Source organism: Callospermophilus lateralis, chromosome 2 (assembly GCF_048772815.1).
Source record: "Callospermophilus lateralis isolate mCalLat2 chromosome 2, mCalLat2.hap1, whole genome shotgun sequence".
NCBI lineage: Eukaryota > Metazoa > Chordata > Mammalia > Rodentia > Sciuridae > Callospermophilus > Callospermophilus lateralis.
The window spans coordinates 95321984-95343700 of NC_135306.1; the positions used below are offsets into that span (position 1 = coordinate 95321984).

General features: G+C 39.7%; 1 protein-coding gene across 4 annotated transcripts in view; it reads left to right on the top strand.

Moving 5' to 3' along the window:
* Positions 1-15886, top strand: part of Opcml (opioid binding protein/cell adhesion molecule like) — a 513817-nt gene extending 497931 nt beyond the window's left edge. For 2 of the 4 annotated variants that reach the window (XM_076843550.2, XM_076843551.2), the window contains exons 6-8: positions 206-357; positions 1352-1378; positions 15786-15886. In XM_076843550.2, coding sequence (XP_076699665.1) covers positions 206-357; positions 1352-1378; positions 15786-15886 — 280 coding nt within the window. The remainder of the gene's footprint in view (positions 1-205; positions 358-1351; positions 1379-15785) is intronic. The other 2 variants (XM_076843552.2, XM_076843553.2) reach the window with 1 other exon arrangement.
* Positions 15887-21717: the final 5831 nt, after the last annotated feature.

The window sequence follows — 21717 nt, forward strand, 5'->3', positions numbered from 1 at the left end:
GCTTATCCTTTCATTTTTCCTCTTGGTGGAGTCTGGTACTTAGGGTTTGAGTTGGAGGGACTGAGTTAGTTAGAGAAAAGGGTTTGGGGAAAGAAAGCCTCTTTACAGAATTGATCTATGAGGTCTTTGCATTCTCTCAGTGCCCACTGTCTGCTGTTTCCTTCCTTTCGTGGGACCAGACCAGCAGTACCTTCTCTTATTTCAGATTAGCCACTGGCCTGGATGGAGTGAGGATTGAGAACAAAGGCCGCATATCCACTCTGACTTTCTTCAATGTCTCAGAGAAAGATTATGGAAACTACACTTGTGTTGCCACAAACAAGCTTGGGAATACCAATGCCAGCATCACATTGTATGGTGAGTGCAGAACGCCTGGATGCAGTGGGCTCAGCCACATGGGGGAGCTCCAGGGACCCAGGAGGGAGGACAACATGATCTGCTTGGCTTGTGTCCATCCATACTACTCAAATCACCACCCTTAGCTAAGAACTCCTTCTCCCTGTCATTTCCCTGGCATGTGATACAGTGATGTTTGCAAAGTAATTCATTCTCCTGATCATTGAAAGGCAAAGTCTGTTCCTTTTAAAAGGACTAAACCAAATTTCGAATCCATTTGAATGTGGAACCCATAAAGAAGACAACCACAGACTGTTCAACTGTACTACCTTGTGAAGTTCTGCATGGACGAACCAGATGTAATTTTAAGATCCGATACCTTCTACAATAAAAGTCTGTGATTCTGGAGTTTTCATTTATGGTGTTAAACTAAGTCAACTGCTGCCATCTTGATTCTCATGTTGATTGCTGTGCCATATTCTCTTTGACTGAGAATGGAGCAGAGGTCTGAGTCCTCACCAGATGACTGCTCTATTCACAACTCCATCTTGAGGCCCTCCTCTGAAGTTGTTTCTCCCGTAGGACAGAAGTACTTCAGAGGAACTAGGTCTCAGGAGCCATGACTGGCCTCCTAAAAGCCCTTTCCTTTCTTCACTCCATATTCCCACCCTGCTGTGTGCATATTCTTGTCTGACATTTCACACCATGGGCCAGGGCTAGCTCGTGTGTGTGTGTGTGTGTGTGTGTGTGTGTGTGTGTGTGGTTTTTTCTTTCTTTTTTTTTTCCTTTTTCTTTTACTTGTGTATGTATGTGTTTATTTGTTGTGGTTTAGTTAGAGGGAAGCATCCAGTAAGTAGGATGAGGAGGGATCCATATTTCCATGTGCATCTCAGACCCTGAACAAGCTTTCAGCATTGAGATGAACTAAACTTTGTCCACCAACCATCTGAAATGTGTGATCTATGTCTTTGTTTTCTCTCTGCATTGTGTGTGCATTGTGCTGTGTGTGTCTTAGAAATAAGCCCCTCATCAGCAGTGGCAGGTGGGTACAGCATGTTCCTTCCTTCCTCTGCCTGCCTGAATGCTTATGCTTTTGTATATAAGCCTTCTTCAAAGATAGGCTTGCCTGCTCCCCCTCCCTGATGTACTTCTCCATAGTCGATAGACTTCAAGGGGTATGGTTTGCACAGTTTAGATAACAAGCATGTAGAATATGATGGCTTTCACACACACACACACACACAGCTGTAGAATATCATTATAAATCTCAGGGGAAGTGGTTTCAGCCCCCAAATAATAAACTTCTACTTGGTTGCCTCTAACAAGAAGGAGTATATATATACAGAAGTATCAAGAGGAACCCAGCCAAATGGATTATTAGATGACTGTCTTTAAGGAGAAGTCACCCTAGTATGAAAGTTTCATTCTTTTAGCCCAAAGCAAAGAGTGATACTGACTTAGTTATAAAATTTTATTTTAAAATAGAAGTATATGAATATTATACCTACTATTTGCCAAATATTTACTAGTTTTTAGGCATCAAGCCAGTAGCATCAAACAGGTTATTAACACCATTTTACAGATAAGTAAAAGGAGGACCAAAGAGGTTATATGACACTAAAGACTGAAGCATGTAGCTAATGAATAGGCACAAAATCAGATGTAAAACTCGACTCCTTTATTAAGTACTTGAGTATTTACCCAGCAATGATAACTGGGGGGAGAGAGAAACACACACACACACACACACACACACACACACACACACACACATACACATTCACACACACACACACATACACATTCACACACACACACACACACATACACATTCACACACACACACACCCACCACACCCATTGTATATTTGGAAAAGGGAGCAGTTAGTGCCCAGCTCTTCTTCCAGAGATGGAACACTCAAAGCCCTACTTTTTTAAGTAGGGCTTATCACTTGGAAAGCGATAACATTTGAATTTTAGAGACCTAGAATCAGCTCTGCAACTGTCACTTCTCACAATTCTGTATCCAGGGCAATCACAGACTAACATAGCCTGTCACACCTTAATTACCTTAACTGTACATCCCTTAGTCTTGAGGACACTGCAGGTAAAGAGCAGAATTAGGGTGCTGTCCTGCCTGTGACTTCACTTACGTCTTCAGTTCGTAAAGTTGTCAGTAGCAGGGAAAACAGACAATGGAAGGGCCTAGGACCGACAACCAGATGACTTGAATTTTCGTCTCTCTCTCCTGTTAAGGAAAGAGATGTGTCATAGCAGATAACAATAGCCAATGTATACTAAGACCATATGAATCTTCTCAGGCTGCTGTAATAAAATGACACAGATTGGGTGACTTAAATTACAGACCACTTTTTTTTTTTAATAATTCTAGAGGCTAGAAATCCAAGGTGTGAGTTCGATCAGTTCCATTTGAGTAAGAGCTTGCTTCATGGCTTGTCACCTGTTGCTGTTTCCTTATGTAGCCTTTCTGCTGAGTTTTTATGAGGAAATAGGAGTGGAGAGAAACTTACTAGTGTCTTTTCTTATAAGGATACTAATAGTATTGGATCAGGGTTTATCCAATGACTTCACTTAACCTAAAACACCTCCTTATATGCTCCATCTCCTAATACAATCACATTGAGTGTTAGAGGTTAAACCTAAGAATTCTGGAGGGATGGATGAAATTCAGTTTGTAGCAAAGACATAGATTTCCATCTCAGTTCAGCCACATGTCAGTTGCATACTTGATGAAGATTTCTTACCTCATATATACCATTGGGATTTTAATGCTTGCTTTAAAAGGCTGGTGAGGTGGGTAAATGAGGGCACCCCAAAATAGGTTTAGGTGTGTGACTTTGACATAACACAAAGACTGTAGGTCTCAGTTTGTAGAGCTGAAACTGGGATGATGCTCTCTTGGCCTGCTTATAAAAGAGTGTCACTATGACATGGCAGTAGGATAATACTCATAAGATGTGGCCAACTGAAAACTGTTGCATACCTGCTAGGTACTGTGAATCCCCCTGGTATGTGCCTCTCTGTCATGGCCCATGCTATCACTGCTTCCATTCCTGTACCTGCTTTCCTTCCTTCCATTTCCTTTGACCTTCAATTACAGCACACTCCAGTCCCTAATGTTCACTCTGTCTCACTTCACCTGATAGGATCCACTTACCTGTCATCACCTATTCCTGAGGAAAGCCTTCCCTGACCTTTCTTAAATCAGTTTCCCCCACTGTACACACTCCCATACTTTGTTTCTGCCTGCTGTACTCACTGTGTGTTGGTTAGCCTTCTTTGATAAATATATACTCAGTCCCTATCATGAGCAGGTCACTGTTTATGATATACAGTAGAGATATGGCAGATAGGCTCCTTGTTTCTGGGGCATAATCCTCTCCTTGCACTTTTGCTTTTTTTATAACTATTGTATTCAATTAAAGTCCTTCTTCCCATTTAGCTTATAAGCTTCATGAACTAGGGACCATATCTGGCTTGATCCCTAGAATCCAACACAGAGACCCACCACACAGTAACTGATCAAGAAAGATTTGTGACTGAAAGAATGCACGAAAATGCTAAAATAAAAAAGTTGTGCTCCTGATGCCCAAAGTTCAGTGGCCAGGAATGAAATGTGACAGGACGCTATAGGGAAATAGTTCCCAGAGAGTCTTTAAGATCAGGCTCTGCTGTTTGCTGGCTGAGTGACTTGAAGAGTCTCAGATGGCCTGGTATTTTCATCAGTAAAAGTCTTCTGTGTAAAATGTCTTCTGTGGAACTCACACATACTAATTCTCTAATGCTAGTATTGAGTAGCAGTAGATGCAGCACAAGATCAGAGTAATAGTGTCCAGCCAGCCCACCTTTCTGCTGACCATGATTGTTCATCCTGGTGCTCAATGCCTCATAATTACAGCTAATGATAGCCACAAACTACTTACTATGTATAGCACCACTGAACTAACTATTTTACATGGCTTGTCTCACTGAATGAGTCTATAAATACCATATTTATCCAGATTTTGTACACAGGAAATTGAAAGGTGAGGCAGATAACTCAATCTCACTGATTTATAAGCACATGAGCTGTGATTTGCAACCATACACTCTAATTTCAGTACCTGAGGGCTTTACTACACTTCCAAACTAATTCTTAACGCTTGGCAACCCATCATGGATATGGTAAATGATCTGGATGGAACCCCATACAAATAAGCCATTTGCTTGGATTCTACTCTTGTGCAAAATTCTCCCTTCTCTTATCTACTCATTCTGCTAAGAGACAAATTTTACATTTAAAATTCATATGTTCATACTATCTAAACACACACACTATTCCCAGGTATTCATTTGTATTTACCTCACAATCTGTAAGTCTATATTTTGAGAAGCCCCTTGAACTATGTCCCTATAGGTTCCAGCAAAACATGCTTCCCTCATACATACCCTTTGTATATTTCTGCACCTACGTGCAAAGAAAAAATAAAAATAGGACAAAAGCAATTTCAAAGGAACAAAAAATATAGAAGATTATGGCAACAATGGGTGGGTGAATGGGTTGAAACAGGAAATGATTAGGAAAAGTGAATAGCAACACAGCATGTGGGTGATCACCAAATATCAGCCAGTGGTTGGCATCTGCATGAAGCACTTCTTCCTCATCACACCAATTACTACCTGGCACAGAGCCACAGGGACAGGACTGTTGCCCAGGTAGAATTCAGCTCAAGTATCGAATTAGACACGCACTTTCCTCAGCCCCAGGCAACCAAAGGTTGTGCAAAGGCAACAGAATGCAGAGAAAAGACCAGCTTCTATAGAGAAGGACTGAATTATGGTCTGACTCTGGTATACAAGCCTTCACACTGTTTGTTTCTCAGTTGTTTTTGAAATATAAGAAAAGAACAAGAACACCCAATTTACCTTTAAGTTTCTAGATGTCTTCCCTGAATTGAGAAGCACTGAGGATGCAGGATGAGGGACAGACATCCATAGCTGCGATCCATAACCTTGGAGATGGTGGCATGCCCCCTGTGCTCTTGAAAAGGAGCTTGCTCCAAGTGTTCCTTAGCTTTATTGAGTGGGTTCAGCCATTGTCGGCCCACCTAGAGCCCTGGCACCTTAAAGTCTTGCCAGAACTATGTGCAAAAAGGGGTGGCTGGAATCAGCTTGCTTACTACTCTGTTTCTTTCCCTTAACATGCCAACTCACTTTGCTTCCTCTGGGCCTTGAGCAAGAGGCCCAATCCCTCTGTCCTTGGAGTGCACAGAAGGAAGACACTGGACTTGATTACATTGGCACTGCAGAGAGTGCGATGTGCTTAATGAGGCATATAAACGCCTGGATTACTGGAACTGGCAGGGGAGAGGGACAGAGAACGCACACAAAGCCAAAAAGGAGGGGGGATGCTGCAGAGAAAAACAGATTTCTCACATTTTATCTGTGAAATTTGAGCAACACAAATTAGTTACATTAAGAGTTAAGTATCAGGCACAGGGACAACTCATAGGAATCTTGTCACTGCAAATGAGCATGCAAAATACTCCAGTTAAAGCAACATCTGGGCTCTGGGTTTTTCCTCAGGCAAAGCTTCAGTGCCCTTGGAGCAGCTATGCCTACAGTCTAACTAAGCAGCTCCTGAAAGACTAAGGGCAGAATCTCTATTTTTCTTTGCTAATAGCTCTTCTTCCAGTATAAATATGCATATCAGGTTGTATCTCCAAACTGAATTTTCAACTAGAGTCCTTTCCAAGTCCACCCCACTAATAATTGTGGGCTAAGCCTTAGCATCTCTGCCTTTGTACACTCCTCTCATCCCACACATACTCGTGCTTCCATCTTCTCCTTCCTTTCCTTTAAGGTGACTTGACCACTACACATTTCCCCAGGTGTTTCCAGGAGGAATGCAAAGAGTGGGCATGAAGACTCCAAACTTCTCTTTAGCACGCCCTCTCAGAAAAGGAAATCACCACATCAGCATTTGCAATTACCACTTTCCCAAGCTCCATTCACCTCAGGCTTCCAGGGTCTCTCTCCCTCCCAACACCCACTTTCTGTCAGTTCTAGACCTCGGTGACCGGTGACCTCTAATCCCCCACTTCTGGCATTTCTGATGTAAACAGGAGGTGACTTCCTTGATGTCCCATAAGTCAGTACAGGAGAGGATTACAGTGAGAGTTGAAGGAATCTTCCACATCTTCAAGCATCGTAAGAGAATTATTTCTTAGCCTACATAGAACTTACTCTGGATGCTTAAAAAAAAAAAAAAAAAAAAAAAGAGTGTGAGCCTTGTCCTGGAACCACCTAATCAAAATCTTTCTGAATGTCCCTGAGAATGTGCTTTTAAAGCAAACTCTCCAAGGGAATTTTAGGCACATAGAAGATTGGTAGCCTTTCAGCAGTAGTCAAATGACTTCCAAATCTGTATCTTTAGCACTCTCTGGAATGCTGAGTGACAGACCACTGTCCCTGCCAGAACCTTCCTTGGAAATTCCAAATTCAGTCCTTCTCCCCAAGGGATCCTTCTCTTCAGCATTTGACTTGCTTTGTACCTACACACATTTCCTAGAACCCTTACCATCATTTCTTACTTCCTCTCACTCTGTGAGCCAAGGAGTCCTAACAAGTAGATCTCAATCTTTCATCCGACTTCCCACTCCCCATTCTCATCTGAACAATTACAATATGCTCTCATGGGTCCTCTCATCTTTGGTAATCCCTCTCCAATCTGTTTGCCCCAGCAGGGCCAAGCATCCTTTCCAAACCTCAGAATGAACCTTGTCATTTACCTGGCTGAAAACTCTTTCCTACCAAAGAAGCATGACATTAAGACATTATGACTGTATGCAATCTCAGATTTACCTACCGTATAGCTTCAAGCACCCTCTAGGCTGGGCTATACCCCAGGTCATCACAATGAACCTTTCATGAAGCTGCTTTCACTCTGAATTCAATCATCAATTTATTCATCTGGTCAAAAAATATTTATTTAGTGCCTACTTTATACCAGTAATCATATTTAGGATGGAGGATCAGGAGGAACAGTTTCTGACCTTTCATAAACAAAGAAACAAACCATTACCATAGAATATGATAGGTGCTGTGCTAAAAGAGTGAAGAAATAGTTTCCATCTATTAACTGCCAGCCACACACACCTTCAGATACTCAAGAATTCTTTGAGATAGAACTGTTATTCTTTCTATTTCACAGGGGCCTAGAGCTTAGAGAATTCAAATGATGCAACAGAATTTCCCCAACATAGGAATTTTACCATAGGAGTGTCAACACCAGGTTTTGGAGTCTGACTTTATTCCCACCTTTCATTCAAACCTATATATCTCTTCCCATGTGTGAAAGGGTAACACATACAGGTTTTGTCCTCTTCTCTGCCTGATAAAATCATATTTATCCTTCAAGACTCAACTCTATGGCAGTTCATTTGTAGAGCGTTTCTGAGCTCCACTGAAGACTAAATCCTTCATCTCTTGGGCTCTTGTGGTGCTTTGCCCTCCGGCTTATATTTTGTTTGTATTTGTTTCTGCATTTAGAGGATATAGCACTGTATTTTGCAATGGTTGTTGCCCAGTCAATGATTGTGGAATTAATAAATAAATCTCCCAGTCAATAGGGACATCAGTCACAGCCTCCATATATTTGAAACTCTTCACTAACCAAAGAAAGGCCACATACTCTAAAGGACTTGTAGTTCTCTCCCCTCAGGGAAGCCACATCACTATTTCTCTTACTTTACTTGCATTCCAACCTCCAACTGGCCCAATTCTAATTTTAATTTAGGGGTCCCCTCCCAAGCCTGCTTTGCGAGGGAGACTCTATCAAACATTTCAGTTCACTGTTTAAGAAGGCACTCTTGCAGAAACATCAAATGCTGCACCTATTTGTCCATTTCCTGCTGATAAACATACATAATTTTTATTTTTCAAATTGACAATTTAAATCCAGGTGGGAGAGAATGAGTCAGAGAGAAATACCATTGCTTTTGGCTGATGACAGAAATGTAATCATTTGTATTTTCCCCAACCTGCAAGATGTCAACATATTAGGGGGAAAAAATGCAGACATTTCACATTTCATTCCTGATGAGGTTCCTTGTCATCGCCTTGCACCCCCACCCTCCTCCATGTGAATCATTGACATCTGGCTATTAGCCTAAGCATTTAGACTTTCACACTGAGCATTCAGTGTGTGCTGATGTCAGCACAGACACACAGCTTAGACAAAGTCTTGTCTCCTTCAGGTTTGTGATGAGCTTACAGATTTGAATTAACTTCTGCTATTAACTTGCTAAGCTTTTGTCTTTGCGATGAACAGAAAACAGGGAGTGTGAGAGGAGAGGAAAACGAAGATGGCTGCCTTCTTCCCTCCTGATCCATGTGTTTTCCTTGCACTGCAAAGCCCGCTTAATCTTACTTGTAAAACAACACAGTGCCACATTTTTCTCTGTAATTAAAGACAATGGAGGAAAAGTTCCCTTTCAAGGGAAATGACGAGCCTTCATCTGCCCAGCACTGCTGAAAATAGGTTTCTGTTTCACCAACAAGTGTAACACACACATCCCCTAATTAGATTTCCTTGCTCCTCTTTTAATCACCGAGAACATCATTATCCTTTTGGTTCCTCATTAGGAAGGTCACACAGTTCATAATTATACTTATAAAACCCATCCAAATTTCATAGCAAAACTGTATCTTCTTAGACTTCAGATATTCCATTGATCTCACTGTGCTATCAACAAGTTCAACTTGCCTTTGGGTTTCTTTTTTTCTTTCTTTCTATTTTTTTTTTTTAAATGTGCTCACTCTCCCACCTGCCACTTTAGTAAAATTACTGCTACTTGGTCTGCTGCTGCTGTTGAAGAAGAAAGTGCTATATTTATACTACAATCCAGAACAGAAAAATAAAGACACATTCTAATACATTCATTTCTTATAATGTACACTACATTTTTAAACTTCAGAATTTCTTAAAGGGTAGGATCTCATCAGGAAGTTTATATGTTTGTGTGTGTATATGTGTATTTACATATATATTACATATATACATATATACACATATGTATGTGTGTGTGTGTGTGTGTGTGTGTGTATATATATATATATATATATATATATATATATATATATATATATATATATGAGAGAGAGAGAATCCCTTTGCCAGGAGCATTGAACTGAATCCTCATACTGTGATTGTCAACACCTGCTACACAAGAGGGTGAGGAGCCACACTCTGAATGCAAGCAGCAAGTGCATGTGGCTAGACACATGTTCCTAGTTCTTATTTTGTAGAAATGGCTTAATTTTATTTCAAGTCCTCAACCATGTTTGTTTCTTAAAAATCTAGTATATAGTATACTTTGCTTCCCAAAGTAGGCCTCTGAAAGATAGACTTTATTTTGTTTATGTGTTTGTTTATTATTTGTCTTGTTCTTGCTGGGCTTTAAGTCTGGACAGATAGTTCTCCTCTGGCCCATAGTGTACACAACAATCGACTTTTATGACATTTTGCCATTTCTAGAGTTTTTTCTGTCAACCACTTTTCTTTTTCCTATATGCTGAAACCTGACTTATATTTTTTCTGCATATTGGTTTTCAAGGTATTTTGTTGTTGTCATTCACAGTTTGTTTTCTGCCTTTGCATCCTCATTTCAGCTTTTATTTTTAAAGATGCTCAACTTCAGGCATGAAGGAAGCAATTAATTTTTAGCATTCAAAAGGGTGAAGGAGGAGGGACTGGAATAATGAGAAAGGGCATAATTACATGTTCTCACTGTCAATTTATCTCCCTGAAAAAAAATTAATGAAGCCTGATATTTGCAGCAGCCATTCTTCTTGAATTGAGTCATTGTTAAACATAAATAGAGCAGGATTCCTTAAATGTGGCATTTGCCCAGAGAAAGAATTGGGCTTCTGAATACACTTGCTCAGAATGACTGGTCTTCCTGAGGAAGCTTTTATCTATGTTAGCAGCCACCTCAGGTCCTCCAGAAGGAATCGGGTCACTCAAGTACCACAGCCAAGTTTGCTTTCAGCTGGTGTTTGGCAGTGTTTGAAAACCTAGTATCCCGAAGCATCTCTTTGTACAGGATCCCCATACCACATGCTATTTTCAAAATCAGCATTGTGGTCCTAATTCTAATTCACTCTATATGTATTCATCTTTTATTTGTATTCAGGGACTTTACACTTACGTACTGTTTTAACTAATCTACAAGGTAGATGCTAGTAACCTTCCCAATTTTATGGATTAAAAAAATATTCTAGAGAAATTGTTCATCCCGTCTTCCTGCTAGTGGGTAGCAAGAATGAAAATTCAGTTCTTTCTAACTCTTGAATTTAATCCTTTTAAGACTACCCAACAGGCACGATGTTCCTGAGATGAAAGACATTTGAGGTTATTTGTTCCAAATGAATTTCTTTCCAGAACCTAGAGAATTTGAAAAAAAAAATAAAAAGGATTTGTCTTTTTTCTTGTTTGTTTATTTACTACTGTGGTAAAGGCTTTTTGAAGGTAGAGACTGTGGCTATCTTTTTTTTTTTTTTTCTGAAAATAGAGTCTGGGACATGGAGACATCCAATAAGTACTATGACTTCTCCAAGTCTGGCCCAGATCCATTTTCTCTGCAGAACTGCCCCTTTGCCATTGGTCTTTACTGTTGAGCTTGGATTTAGATCTCTCCCTACTCAGTGTCCCTCATCCTCCAAAGCCCCCTAAAGAATGGCCTCTCTCAGTAGCAATGTGACCATTACACTACTACACTTCTTCATTCTCTCCTTTACCCAAATCTCACCCCAATTTCAATGAATTTGGAAAAGATTTAAATAACCTAATATTAATCCCAACTAAGGAACTGAAGTGGAGGGAGGGTGGAACCACTAATCCATAGCAGCAGTTACCTCCATCTTATAACTACTTTCCAAGAGGCACAATACGGATCACCTTGATCTTTTCATCCTGTAACTCTGTATTATTATGTCTATTTTCAACAAGAGAAGACAAAATATCTTGTCTAATACCACATAACTGGCAAGCCAAAGAGTCATGATTTAAAGCCAAATTGGTCTGACTCCAAAGTTTCCAGGATTAGTTCCACTTATATGTCAGAATAGTTGCACTTACATATTATAAGTGATGTTACCCCAAAGAATATTTAGGGCTTCATATATAACACAGAGAGGTCCAGGAGGCAGAATACACAGAGAATGTTTCCTGTCTTCCTAGTGGATGTTTTTCCCACCTGTGTTTCCACAAGCAACTTTTAGTCCCATCTTTTCTTGAAACACCTGACCTTTATCCAGACGCACCTCAGGGTCAGTTTTCTCAAGGAGAAAACCTCTTTGAAAATCTACCTTGCTTTTCCAAATCTTGGAGTCTAAATTTTAGGTAAGAATTAACCTTTATCCCTATTACCACTAACGGACACTCCAACAAGCCAAGAAAAGGGGAAAAAACATATGAATTCTTTACTATATTTATTAAAGTTAAAATTGACATCATTTTGGGAACCATGAATTTGGTACCCAAGTTAATGTCTTGAAATGTTGGGTAACATGAAAGTTCATGCAGCCTTCAACTAAAGAAGCCATTGTTTATAAAAAAAAAATATTCAATCTGATTCTGAAATGAATGTTCAAGGTTTTATGCAAGCATTGCTGATCTCAGGGTGAAGAGCTCCTTCAATGCCAAGCCCTCCCCTGGTACAGAGTTTGACTCTGCAGATTCACTAAACAAGTATGCAAAAGGCTATGGCAGTCTAAGGACCAAATGTGAGCCCCAAGAGGTCATCGAGGGTCTTAAAACTACACCAAATTAAAGCACAGCAATCCATCACTTTTTCAAACTATGCATTTTCCCAAGTGAAGAAAATGAGTAGAGCATACTGAAGTCCAGTGTGAATGACCTAATGCTGGTACCTTCTTTTCCTCATTTCCAGTCAAATAGGATCATTGTGAAGATGTGATTTAAAAATCAGTTCATTGTTAATGTTTTTTTTTCCTCACATTCCTGCAACTTAGAGAGTGGTATAAAGATGTGAGCCACTGTCTTCTGCTCTAAATAAAGCCTGAGAACCCTTTTGTATAGTTCTAACTACCCCGTCATTTGGCCCAGAAGCCAATCTCAAATATGTCCAGAATCTTTATGAGGAAAGCAGTGTTGGTTTTAATCTCTATCAGAATGGATTAGACTTATTCTCTGGCTGCAATAGCCCAGCCATTTTTCACAGTCTGATTGACCAAAGGCACTTTGGCAGCAAATTTTATTTGATGCTCCAGAGCAGTTGCTCATCATGTCTTCTAAAGAACCTCACAACTTTCTGGAACTACCTGGGAACTGGGACCAAAAAGAGAAACTGTTGGGTCCAGTAATGTTTCATGTTTCAGGAGGAGATGTCATGCCGTGGTGCTAAAAGCCAAGGTGTTGATTATTTTATACCACCTGGAGAAGGCTGTCTGGCTGCTCATAAGCTATTCCTTCTAGAATATGTAGAGGTTCCATTTATAAGATAGCTCAGAAAGCTATAGGGGAAGAATCATACAGGTCATCAAGCTCCACCTACTTTCATTTTTTCAGATGGAAGAACAAAAGCTCACAGAGGTGTTACTCAACTAGAAAACAGCAGAGGCACTAGAGAAATTGTGTCCCCATTGGTCGTTCCTGTTACCATATGATGCTATGACCACTGGGGGGGAAATGATTACTTTCTATAGAGAAGATGTAGAGTTGAAAACATCAAAAGCAAAGAATCCATTTAGATTCTTTGAATTGTAGATGGAGAGCACAGTACTGTGTCATCACAATTATCCTCTGAAAGCTGGGCAGCCTACATATCTCTAAGTCATCCTCATGGTTCCCACTTGATAGTACGTTCAACAGAACCTGAAGATATCTGTAAACTTCCACCTGATCAGCACCAAGCATCTTACCCACAACCACAAGCAACACTCATTTCTCTTTAGGATTCCACTTCCTTCTAATTCCATACATCACTTTTTTTTGTTTTCTTGTTTTTTCTTTCTCTTTATGCTTCTCTCCTCTCTAACTTAGCTCTAACCAGAGCAGTGCTCATAGCATTACAGTTACAGAAATGCTCAAGTCCATAGGTAGAACCAGTAAAAATAAGATCTCTACACCTACATTTCTTCAAAGTAAAATATAGGCTTTAATTGCTTTTCAAGTTAATATAAACATGATAAATGAATATTTATACACACATATATGTATATACATATAACTATATATATATATATATATAACTATATATATATATATATATATATATAAAATGGAATATACTTTTAAATAAAAGTATCCAGGCATGTGTATCCCTCTGTATCCATGAGTTATGCACCCATGGATTCAACAATAATAGATGGAAAATATTGTGTCTGTTCTGAACATCTATTTCTTATTGTTTTTTTGCTAACCAATTCAATGTAATAACTAGTTACATAGCATTTGCATGATATTAGGTATTATAAGTAATCTAGACATGATTTAAAGTATACATAAAGACAAGCTGAGGATGTGGCTCACTGGTAGAGCATTTGCCTAGCATGCATGAAGCCCTGAGTTCATTTCCCAGTACTTCAAATTAAACAAACAAGAGGATGTATGTAGGGTTTATGAAAATAATGTGGCATTTTAAAATAATGAACTTCAGCATCTGCAGATTTTTGGTATATATACAGGGTCCTAGAACAATCTCCTGTAGAGAATGAGGAGCAACTCTTGTGTGTGTGTGTACCTGTGTGTGTGTGGGGGGGCAATTTATATATAGAATAATGCTTTTAAATTAACATATGAGCCTTAACAATTTGAATTGCTCATTTCCTTATAAATTTATTTAAAAACCTAAATCATCATATTTTGCAGAAGACAATATAGAGGATGACATGGAACTTCCACTTGAATATTTTCCAACTTAGTACATTATATAGGCTAGTCTTTAGGATGTGCGCCAGGATTTCTGGAGGACCCAGAATCAGGCTAATACTCATAAATTGTCGGGGAGCCTCTGTGAAACTCAGACAACTGTTTTAGAACCTGCACCCTGCCCTTGTTTGTGAATATTCAATAGCTAAAATGCACAGCAATATGAGTTGGACTTCAGCTATAAAGTAAATATAATTTTTAGTCCACCTGAGCATTGTGCACATTATAAGTCAGAGAAAAAGTATCTAGGTTGAAGTCCTTAAGGTAGGAACAGTTGTATGCTTATTGCTGAAGTGAGAGACCTGGACTTTACTAAGCAAAAAGTATGAATCAGTCTCATAGTGGGCAAAGCAATTCAAATAGTTTGAGTCTAGTCCAAGAAGACTCACCCCATGTTAGCTCTTTAAAGCTTTTTTTTTTTTTTTTTCCTAGCAGGCCAGTTTACTTCAGCGAAGTCCGAGTTTTAGACAATGGAAGAGCTACACTATTTGTCTGCATCTCCTTCCCCTGTCACTGGTCTTTTAATCCTTTGACCATATTCCATTTTGCTTCACCTGGAATACACTGTGCTTGCAAATAAAGGTGGAGGAGGAACACAGAGGCAGAATTCATCACTGACACCTCTGCCCTGAGGGCAAGGCAGACTTGGACAATCCAGATTCATGTGGTTTCTCTCCCTGAGGCATGGAAGCTGAGGAGAAAAATCATGCTCATGATTCTGTATTCTTATTTCCCAGTAGAATGTGAAGGACTCAGTAGGGATATGGGAAAGGACCAGAGGGAGGGAAGAAGAAGCCTAGGAAGCATCAGTTTGTTACGGGGATGCCAAGTCTTCTTTGATGCTGTTGGAGAGGCACTGCTGACGGTTTGGATAGACTCACTCTCACTCTTCCAGCTCTGGAGAATACTTATCCACCCTTCCTCAGCAGCTTCAGGAGAACCCTCCCCCCAACACTTAAATTACATGTACTGAAGATGAAGAGTCCATCTCATTGGCACCTAGACTTCTGCTGATAGCAAAATATCTCCATCCCTTTCTCCTTCTTCCCACCCACCACCTACTTCTCACCCCTCCGAACCATCTCCTCTCGCCATGCCTATCTTTTCCGTCTTCATCCTCTTTTGTTTTGGATTCCATCTCCATAGAGAGAGGACAATTAGAGGCCCTGATTTTAAAGAGGCCAGCCTGTCTTGCCTTACCATGGAGCCCTGTCTGTTGCCCTAACCTTTGGGCCCATGGGCCTAAATGACTACCCTCAGCTCCCCTATATATTTATTAAGCTGAGTCTTTCAGAGCAGGTAGTAGTGTTCAGGGCATCCTTTAAGTTTCCAATCCCTTCCAGTGAGCATCTTCCATTTCTGCGGACTTGGAGGGAGGGGGTTGGACTTGGGGGAATGCTCACAGAGAAGCATGTTTGTGGATTTGCTTGTCAGAGATGAGTATGGTGTCCTGTGGGTACATGCTAATGGGTCTGTCTCTCTTTCCCCTACACAGGGCCTGGAGCAGTCATTGATGGTGTAAACTCGGCCTCTAGAGCGCTGGCTTGTCTGTGGCTCTCAGGGACCCTCTTTGCCCACTTCTTCATCAAGTTTTGATAAGAAACCCTAGGTCCTCTGAGCAACGCCTGCTTCTCCATATCACAGACTTTAATCTACACTGCGGAGGGCAAACCAGTTTGGGCTTCTTTTTGTTCACTTGTTTCTGTTCTTCTTCTTGATATATTTTGTTTTTTTGTTTTTCCTTTTAATCGTGATTTTTTTTCCAGTTGGAATGAGTGGGGTTGGGGGGAGGGGTGGGCAGGGTTCTACCATGTGTAGGATAATCATTTATTGGTGTGTCCCAAAATGGAATCTGCTCCTGCAATCTTGGCCCTTCCTTTTTGTCTGCTTCTCTTCCCATAATCATTACAAGCAAGCAACTTTCATGCACACATACATGCAGACACACACACACAAACACACACCCCAAAACATAAGTTTCATGTGAGCAAAGAAAATGTGCCTCATAAACACCCTGAAGACACAACTTGATTAATCATATGATACACAGTAAGAGTTATATCCATCTGTCTTGTTACTTCTGTCTCTTGAGCTTTGAATCATTTTCTTGATTATAATGTACATATCTTCCATCCAAATGATTGTCAAATCTCATTAGGGTCCATATCTTTTCTTTCTAGAGAGTTATCTCACTATATCCAAATATGTGTATTTGTGTAAGCCACACATATACACAAACAGACACACACATACATATAAATTCTTGCCAACTTCTCTAATCACTTTGCCCTATTCATTTTTCCACTAGCTATGGGCATTAGAAGCTAGGGGCTACGCATGCAACTAAAAATTAAACATTTAGAAGTCAAGTGACCAAAAGAAAAACAACAACAACAACAACAATTTAAAAAATGGGGGAAGTATATTAAGGGGAGTACTTCTCTTTTACAACACATAAAAAATGATCAATAGATGGCTGTTTAGGTTTTATCAAGTGATCTATAAAAGTAATCATATGGTTATTCATCTACTCAATTGTCTGATTTATCTCTCCATCCAATTGTCTACCCACCTGTCTTTCTCTCTAGTGATCTATTTACTGTATTTATCAATCTATCAATGTAATTATCTAACACTTTTTTTTATTTCTCTCCCCACTACTATCAGTTCATCACCATATTAATCTCTAATCATACTATGTCTTTTATACTTTATTTTATCTCTCCTCTACCATCAACAGACATTGGCATCTTCAAAATTTCCTACCAACTTATCATGTGAAAGCCAATGATCTCACAGGCTAACAACATAGAAAAGCTGTACCCTGTGTCATGGACTCTTTGGAATGTGGAAACCCATCCACCCAAATTAAACCCTGTAAACAGATGGACCAAAGTAGCAATGTAAACCAGTCACTCACTATTCCCAGGAGAGTCTATAGTTCCTAAAACATCTTCTTGGGAAGCAGATCAGCTCTGGACAAACCTGATTAGTACTGCATTTCCTCTTTCGTGCTCAAAGGATTGTACTACCAACTTTCATGCTCCTCTCAGCCTTTCCAGAAAGTGCATGTCAGGAACTTACAAGACCTTCTTCAAGGCAGATTTTCCTTAGGAGCAAGAACATGAAGGAAAACACACATCTGCGTCTGCAATGTAAAGTCAGCAGTCCATTCTCCACAGTGGACTACTTCTAAGTGTTTCCTTTCTGGTCCCAGTTCTAGTTTGATCTGTTTGAAAACTATCCAGTAAAAAGCTGATGGAGGCCAATTACATGGCGGGTGTGTTGACAACTCTGGTATTTGTTTCAGGAAGCTCTTCTGAGCTGAGGGCACTTGAGCAACTGACTTAATTTCCAAGCACTTGATTAACACAACACTGCAAACAGAAGGGGGAAAGTGTAAGTGACACAGTTTCCTCAGATACAGGCTGCTTCCCCAATAGCTTTGAGAAGGATGTCCCCCGCTTCCTGTGTTCCAACAGACCTAGCATATAAAGAAGAGTGCACCAGATCTTTCTGCATTCTCCTGGAACAAGAAGGACTCAGCCAACAAGGGAGCCTGAGATTAAAAAAAAAATAATAAAAAACAGCATTGAAAACCACATGAAGGCATGAGAAAGAGGGGATGCTTTTTTATGCATCAACAATGACTTTCTTACAGACCTGCCCTGCCTCAGTTGGAAATCTTTTTCAGGTCTACATTATAGAAAATAAATATGAACTCTATAATAGAGTTCCATTCCCTTAGTGCTTAATTGATCTCTTCCTCCAATGTAAGTGCCCTCTTTGTGTTTTTCTGCTACGGCAACATGAATATGACACCCAGAGTGGGGAAATATATGTACAATTGAAGACTGCCTTGGCATATGGAAAGCTAGGCACTGTCACAAGAAGTAGAGATAATGGGAACAAAATTAATATTGCATTTGGCAGTTGTCAACAGACATCTTTTTTCCCTAGTGCACTACTAGGAACCAGGTTCTGGGAATATATGTGATGTGCCGAAAAGAGCCTGTTGATTACAACTTCCAGAGACAATCATGAGCCGGCAAAAACTCAGAATTAAGGTCAGGCATGGACGTTTCATATCTATTCCCACACTCAGCATCTGGAGTTGGGTTGGTGTCAGACATTTTATGAAAAATAAATGTGTCATTTGAGTGTTCTACTGGTACTAAATTGTTACTTTGGAGTAAAATAAATGTGAAGGCTTTGGGAAGTGGATGGTGTTGGAGAACATGGTGCTTGGAATGGACAACCTGTACCTGTTCCTCACTCTAAGAACTGTTATGTTGCAAGGTGTCCATCCTCTGGCCAAGTAGATCATTGTATGCTTTCAAACCCAACAATACTGGGCTTACGGTCACCATGGAACTCTGCTCTGTCTTGTTCCACTGGATATTAGGAAACATCTCTGATGGATACCTATTCCAGCCATGTTTCAGAGTGAAAAGTATGCTAAGTCCAATCCTCTTCTTTCTAAAATACAGAAAACCAAGAACATAAGACCCAAGGCAACTGGGATACTGGAAGTGAAATGACTTTTCATTACAATGGACATATTCCAGCTTCTGTATTATTGGAATCACTTTGGTGGGAATGGCTCCATGGGATGTGAGCTGTTGCCCAATATCTTGAAGTATATAGTAAATATTTACTAAAGATGGCATCCACACTTACACATAATTTTTCAACATTACATATGGAGGGTGGGTGGATAAGGCCTGCTGGACAGATTTGTTCAGAGTGCCAATGGTGGGGGTAAAAAGGGGATAAGGGCAGGAAAAAGAAATATGTCTCTGGGCAATATATCATTTGTGGGTTTAACACATACAAAGGAAACCAAATGCAGCTTATCAGATTAGGTGAGAAGAATTTAGCAACGGCAGTTATTTGAAACCCTTCCCTCTCCCCAAAGTTAATATGTACTACCACCAAAGTAATGCCAATGAAAGTGCTAGTGTTAAGGCTCCAGCCAAGCTGTTTTTTCAGTAGTTTAATGCCAAGTGCCTGATACAGTCATCTGCAAGTCTAAACAAGTGTATTTAGTTTTTTCTTATTCTTGTTTTATTGGGGAGGGTGAAGATGTAGGGGAGCAGTTGTCAAAACATGCACATATTTTTTATAGAGAGTACAGTGCACAGTATTTTAGCTGCAAGTGTGCTCAAAATGAACAAAAGAAGAGGGAAGACTTGGTGTTGCAAAGAAGAATGGGCCTCTCCCCTCTGAAGTTCACACCTCTTACTGAAGGATACTTTCCAAGTTAGGCTGTTAATTGGGAAGTGTACTCTGAGACTCTTGGAGCTCCATGATGGAGGCAAAATTCAGGGTCTGAGTCTGCTTAAACCTGTCAACTTGCCCTGAACAAGGAGGAGGTAGCATGTTCTATTTACATTGAAGAAGTATTATATCAAAAGAGCAGAGAATTCCAAAGTGGGCAGTTGATCCCAGGGAGAGCTTATTAGTAACATGACATCACAAGTGGATAGAAATTGAATATTTGTGGTGCCAATGGGCAAATTTTCTCTGTAGTTGTAACATGGCTGCCCCATCATAGAAAGAGGGAAGGGAGAGGCTTAAAATGAAGGACCCCTGGTGAAGAGATTCTTTCCCCAGTTGGACCCTGAGTTCTCACTGAGAAAGTAAAACTGGCTTTGCAATACCAGGACCAGCACTCCCCCAACACACCCTCACCACAAACAAAATTAAGTCCCTTTAAAATTAGGGGAAGCAACAAAGTTTTTCTTTTGTGTAAAATGCTCTTTTTTTCTTTTTCTCTAATGGCAAGAATCTCTTATATTTATTTTGCACAACCCCCATTCCTGGAAATTCTCATACCCAACTGCTTCCCCTCCCATCAAGGCTTCTCTGTCTCTTTCTTTTAAGACAAATAAGTTTGAACAGTTGCGGTAAAACTTCACAGGTGTGTAACTAGGAAGGCAACATTTTGAAAGAGATGCCATATGATGAGGACTCCTAATGATCACTAAAAGCAAACAAATAAAAATGCCAGTCTCATTTCCCTCATTTCTTCCTTAAGAGAAGAGAAGTAAATGAAAGGAAGAAGAAATAGTTTTGCAATTAAAAGATGTGGCAAAATGATATAGCTGAACCAGTGCAATTTAGCCTTCAGGTGCAAAATACTTTGAGTCCAAAGGAATGTGAGGTGGACTTAATTAGATGCAATTGTCTTTATCCTGAAAGTTGTCAGCTAAACCTAATTTCTAATATTTTGAAACAGATTCCTTTTACCCCCCAAATGGTGCCCTTTTAAGGCACATAGTTATTTCACACCATTGGGTAGAGAAAGAAAGATTGTGGACCCTTTACCATCCTTGTGGGACTACATTCTATGTTATTTGGCAGATGTATAAGGATATCAATAATCACAATGATAAATAATAATAGTGCCCTTGCATTAGTTAAAGGGAGAATTTTTAATCATTCAGAAAATTTTGTGACATGTAAAGTGCAGTTGTGAGGAATGTGTGGGTGTACGAAAATGTATCTGTCAAGTTCAGAGTCCTCTAGGTTTTAAAAAAATATATATATATGACTTAACAATGGTGCCGTTATAGCCGTGTCCAACAATGGGTGTGCCCATTTTCACAATGATCCTTAAAACAAATCTATGTTCAAATGCTTTAAAAATTTATCACATGATAAAGGAGTATAACTTTGTCAGCCTTCTAGAGTTCTTTTTCCTTTTATTTTCTTTCTTATATATTTTTCCTTCAAAATTCAATGAAGACTTGATTTCTGTCAATAATTGTATCAAGGGTGAATATACTACCTGAATTTTGTGCATGTTACATTGTAGTTGTAACCTTTTCTAATTCAGGATGAATATGAGATGGTTGTGATTGTGCAGTGTATCAATAAAGTTTGAAGAACTTTGTAACTTTTAGGGGGCTGTTTATTAGGATGTCATTTGAATTCCAGGAATGAAAAAACAAGTGAAGAAGATTATGTTTCTCTCATGTGTGTGTTTTAGACTTTGAAGACCAAATGCAATCCAAAAATTGAGAATAATCTTCCCCATCTTCCTTCCCCTATCTCTTCCTCCCTTCCTGTCCTATCTCCTCTCTCTCTCTCTCTCTCTCTCTCTCTCTCTCTCTCTCTCACACACACACACACACACACACACACACACAAAGACACAGAGGGCAGAAAGCCTTCTAAACACTTTCTTTCTATATTATGCTATTTACAAATAATATGAAATGCAGTTGAAGCCTTAAAGACTAAACTATTTATTTCATAGGATAAAATGAAATCAGAACAGATATTTCTGAAAAATAGTGACCAGATGCTACTTACTTTGGGCATTACACTTCTTAATAACCCTGCTGCTTGGTTCCACTAAAGTAATACTGCTTTGAAGAGGATGGATATGAGCAAATACATGATGATGTACATTTATTCTT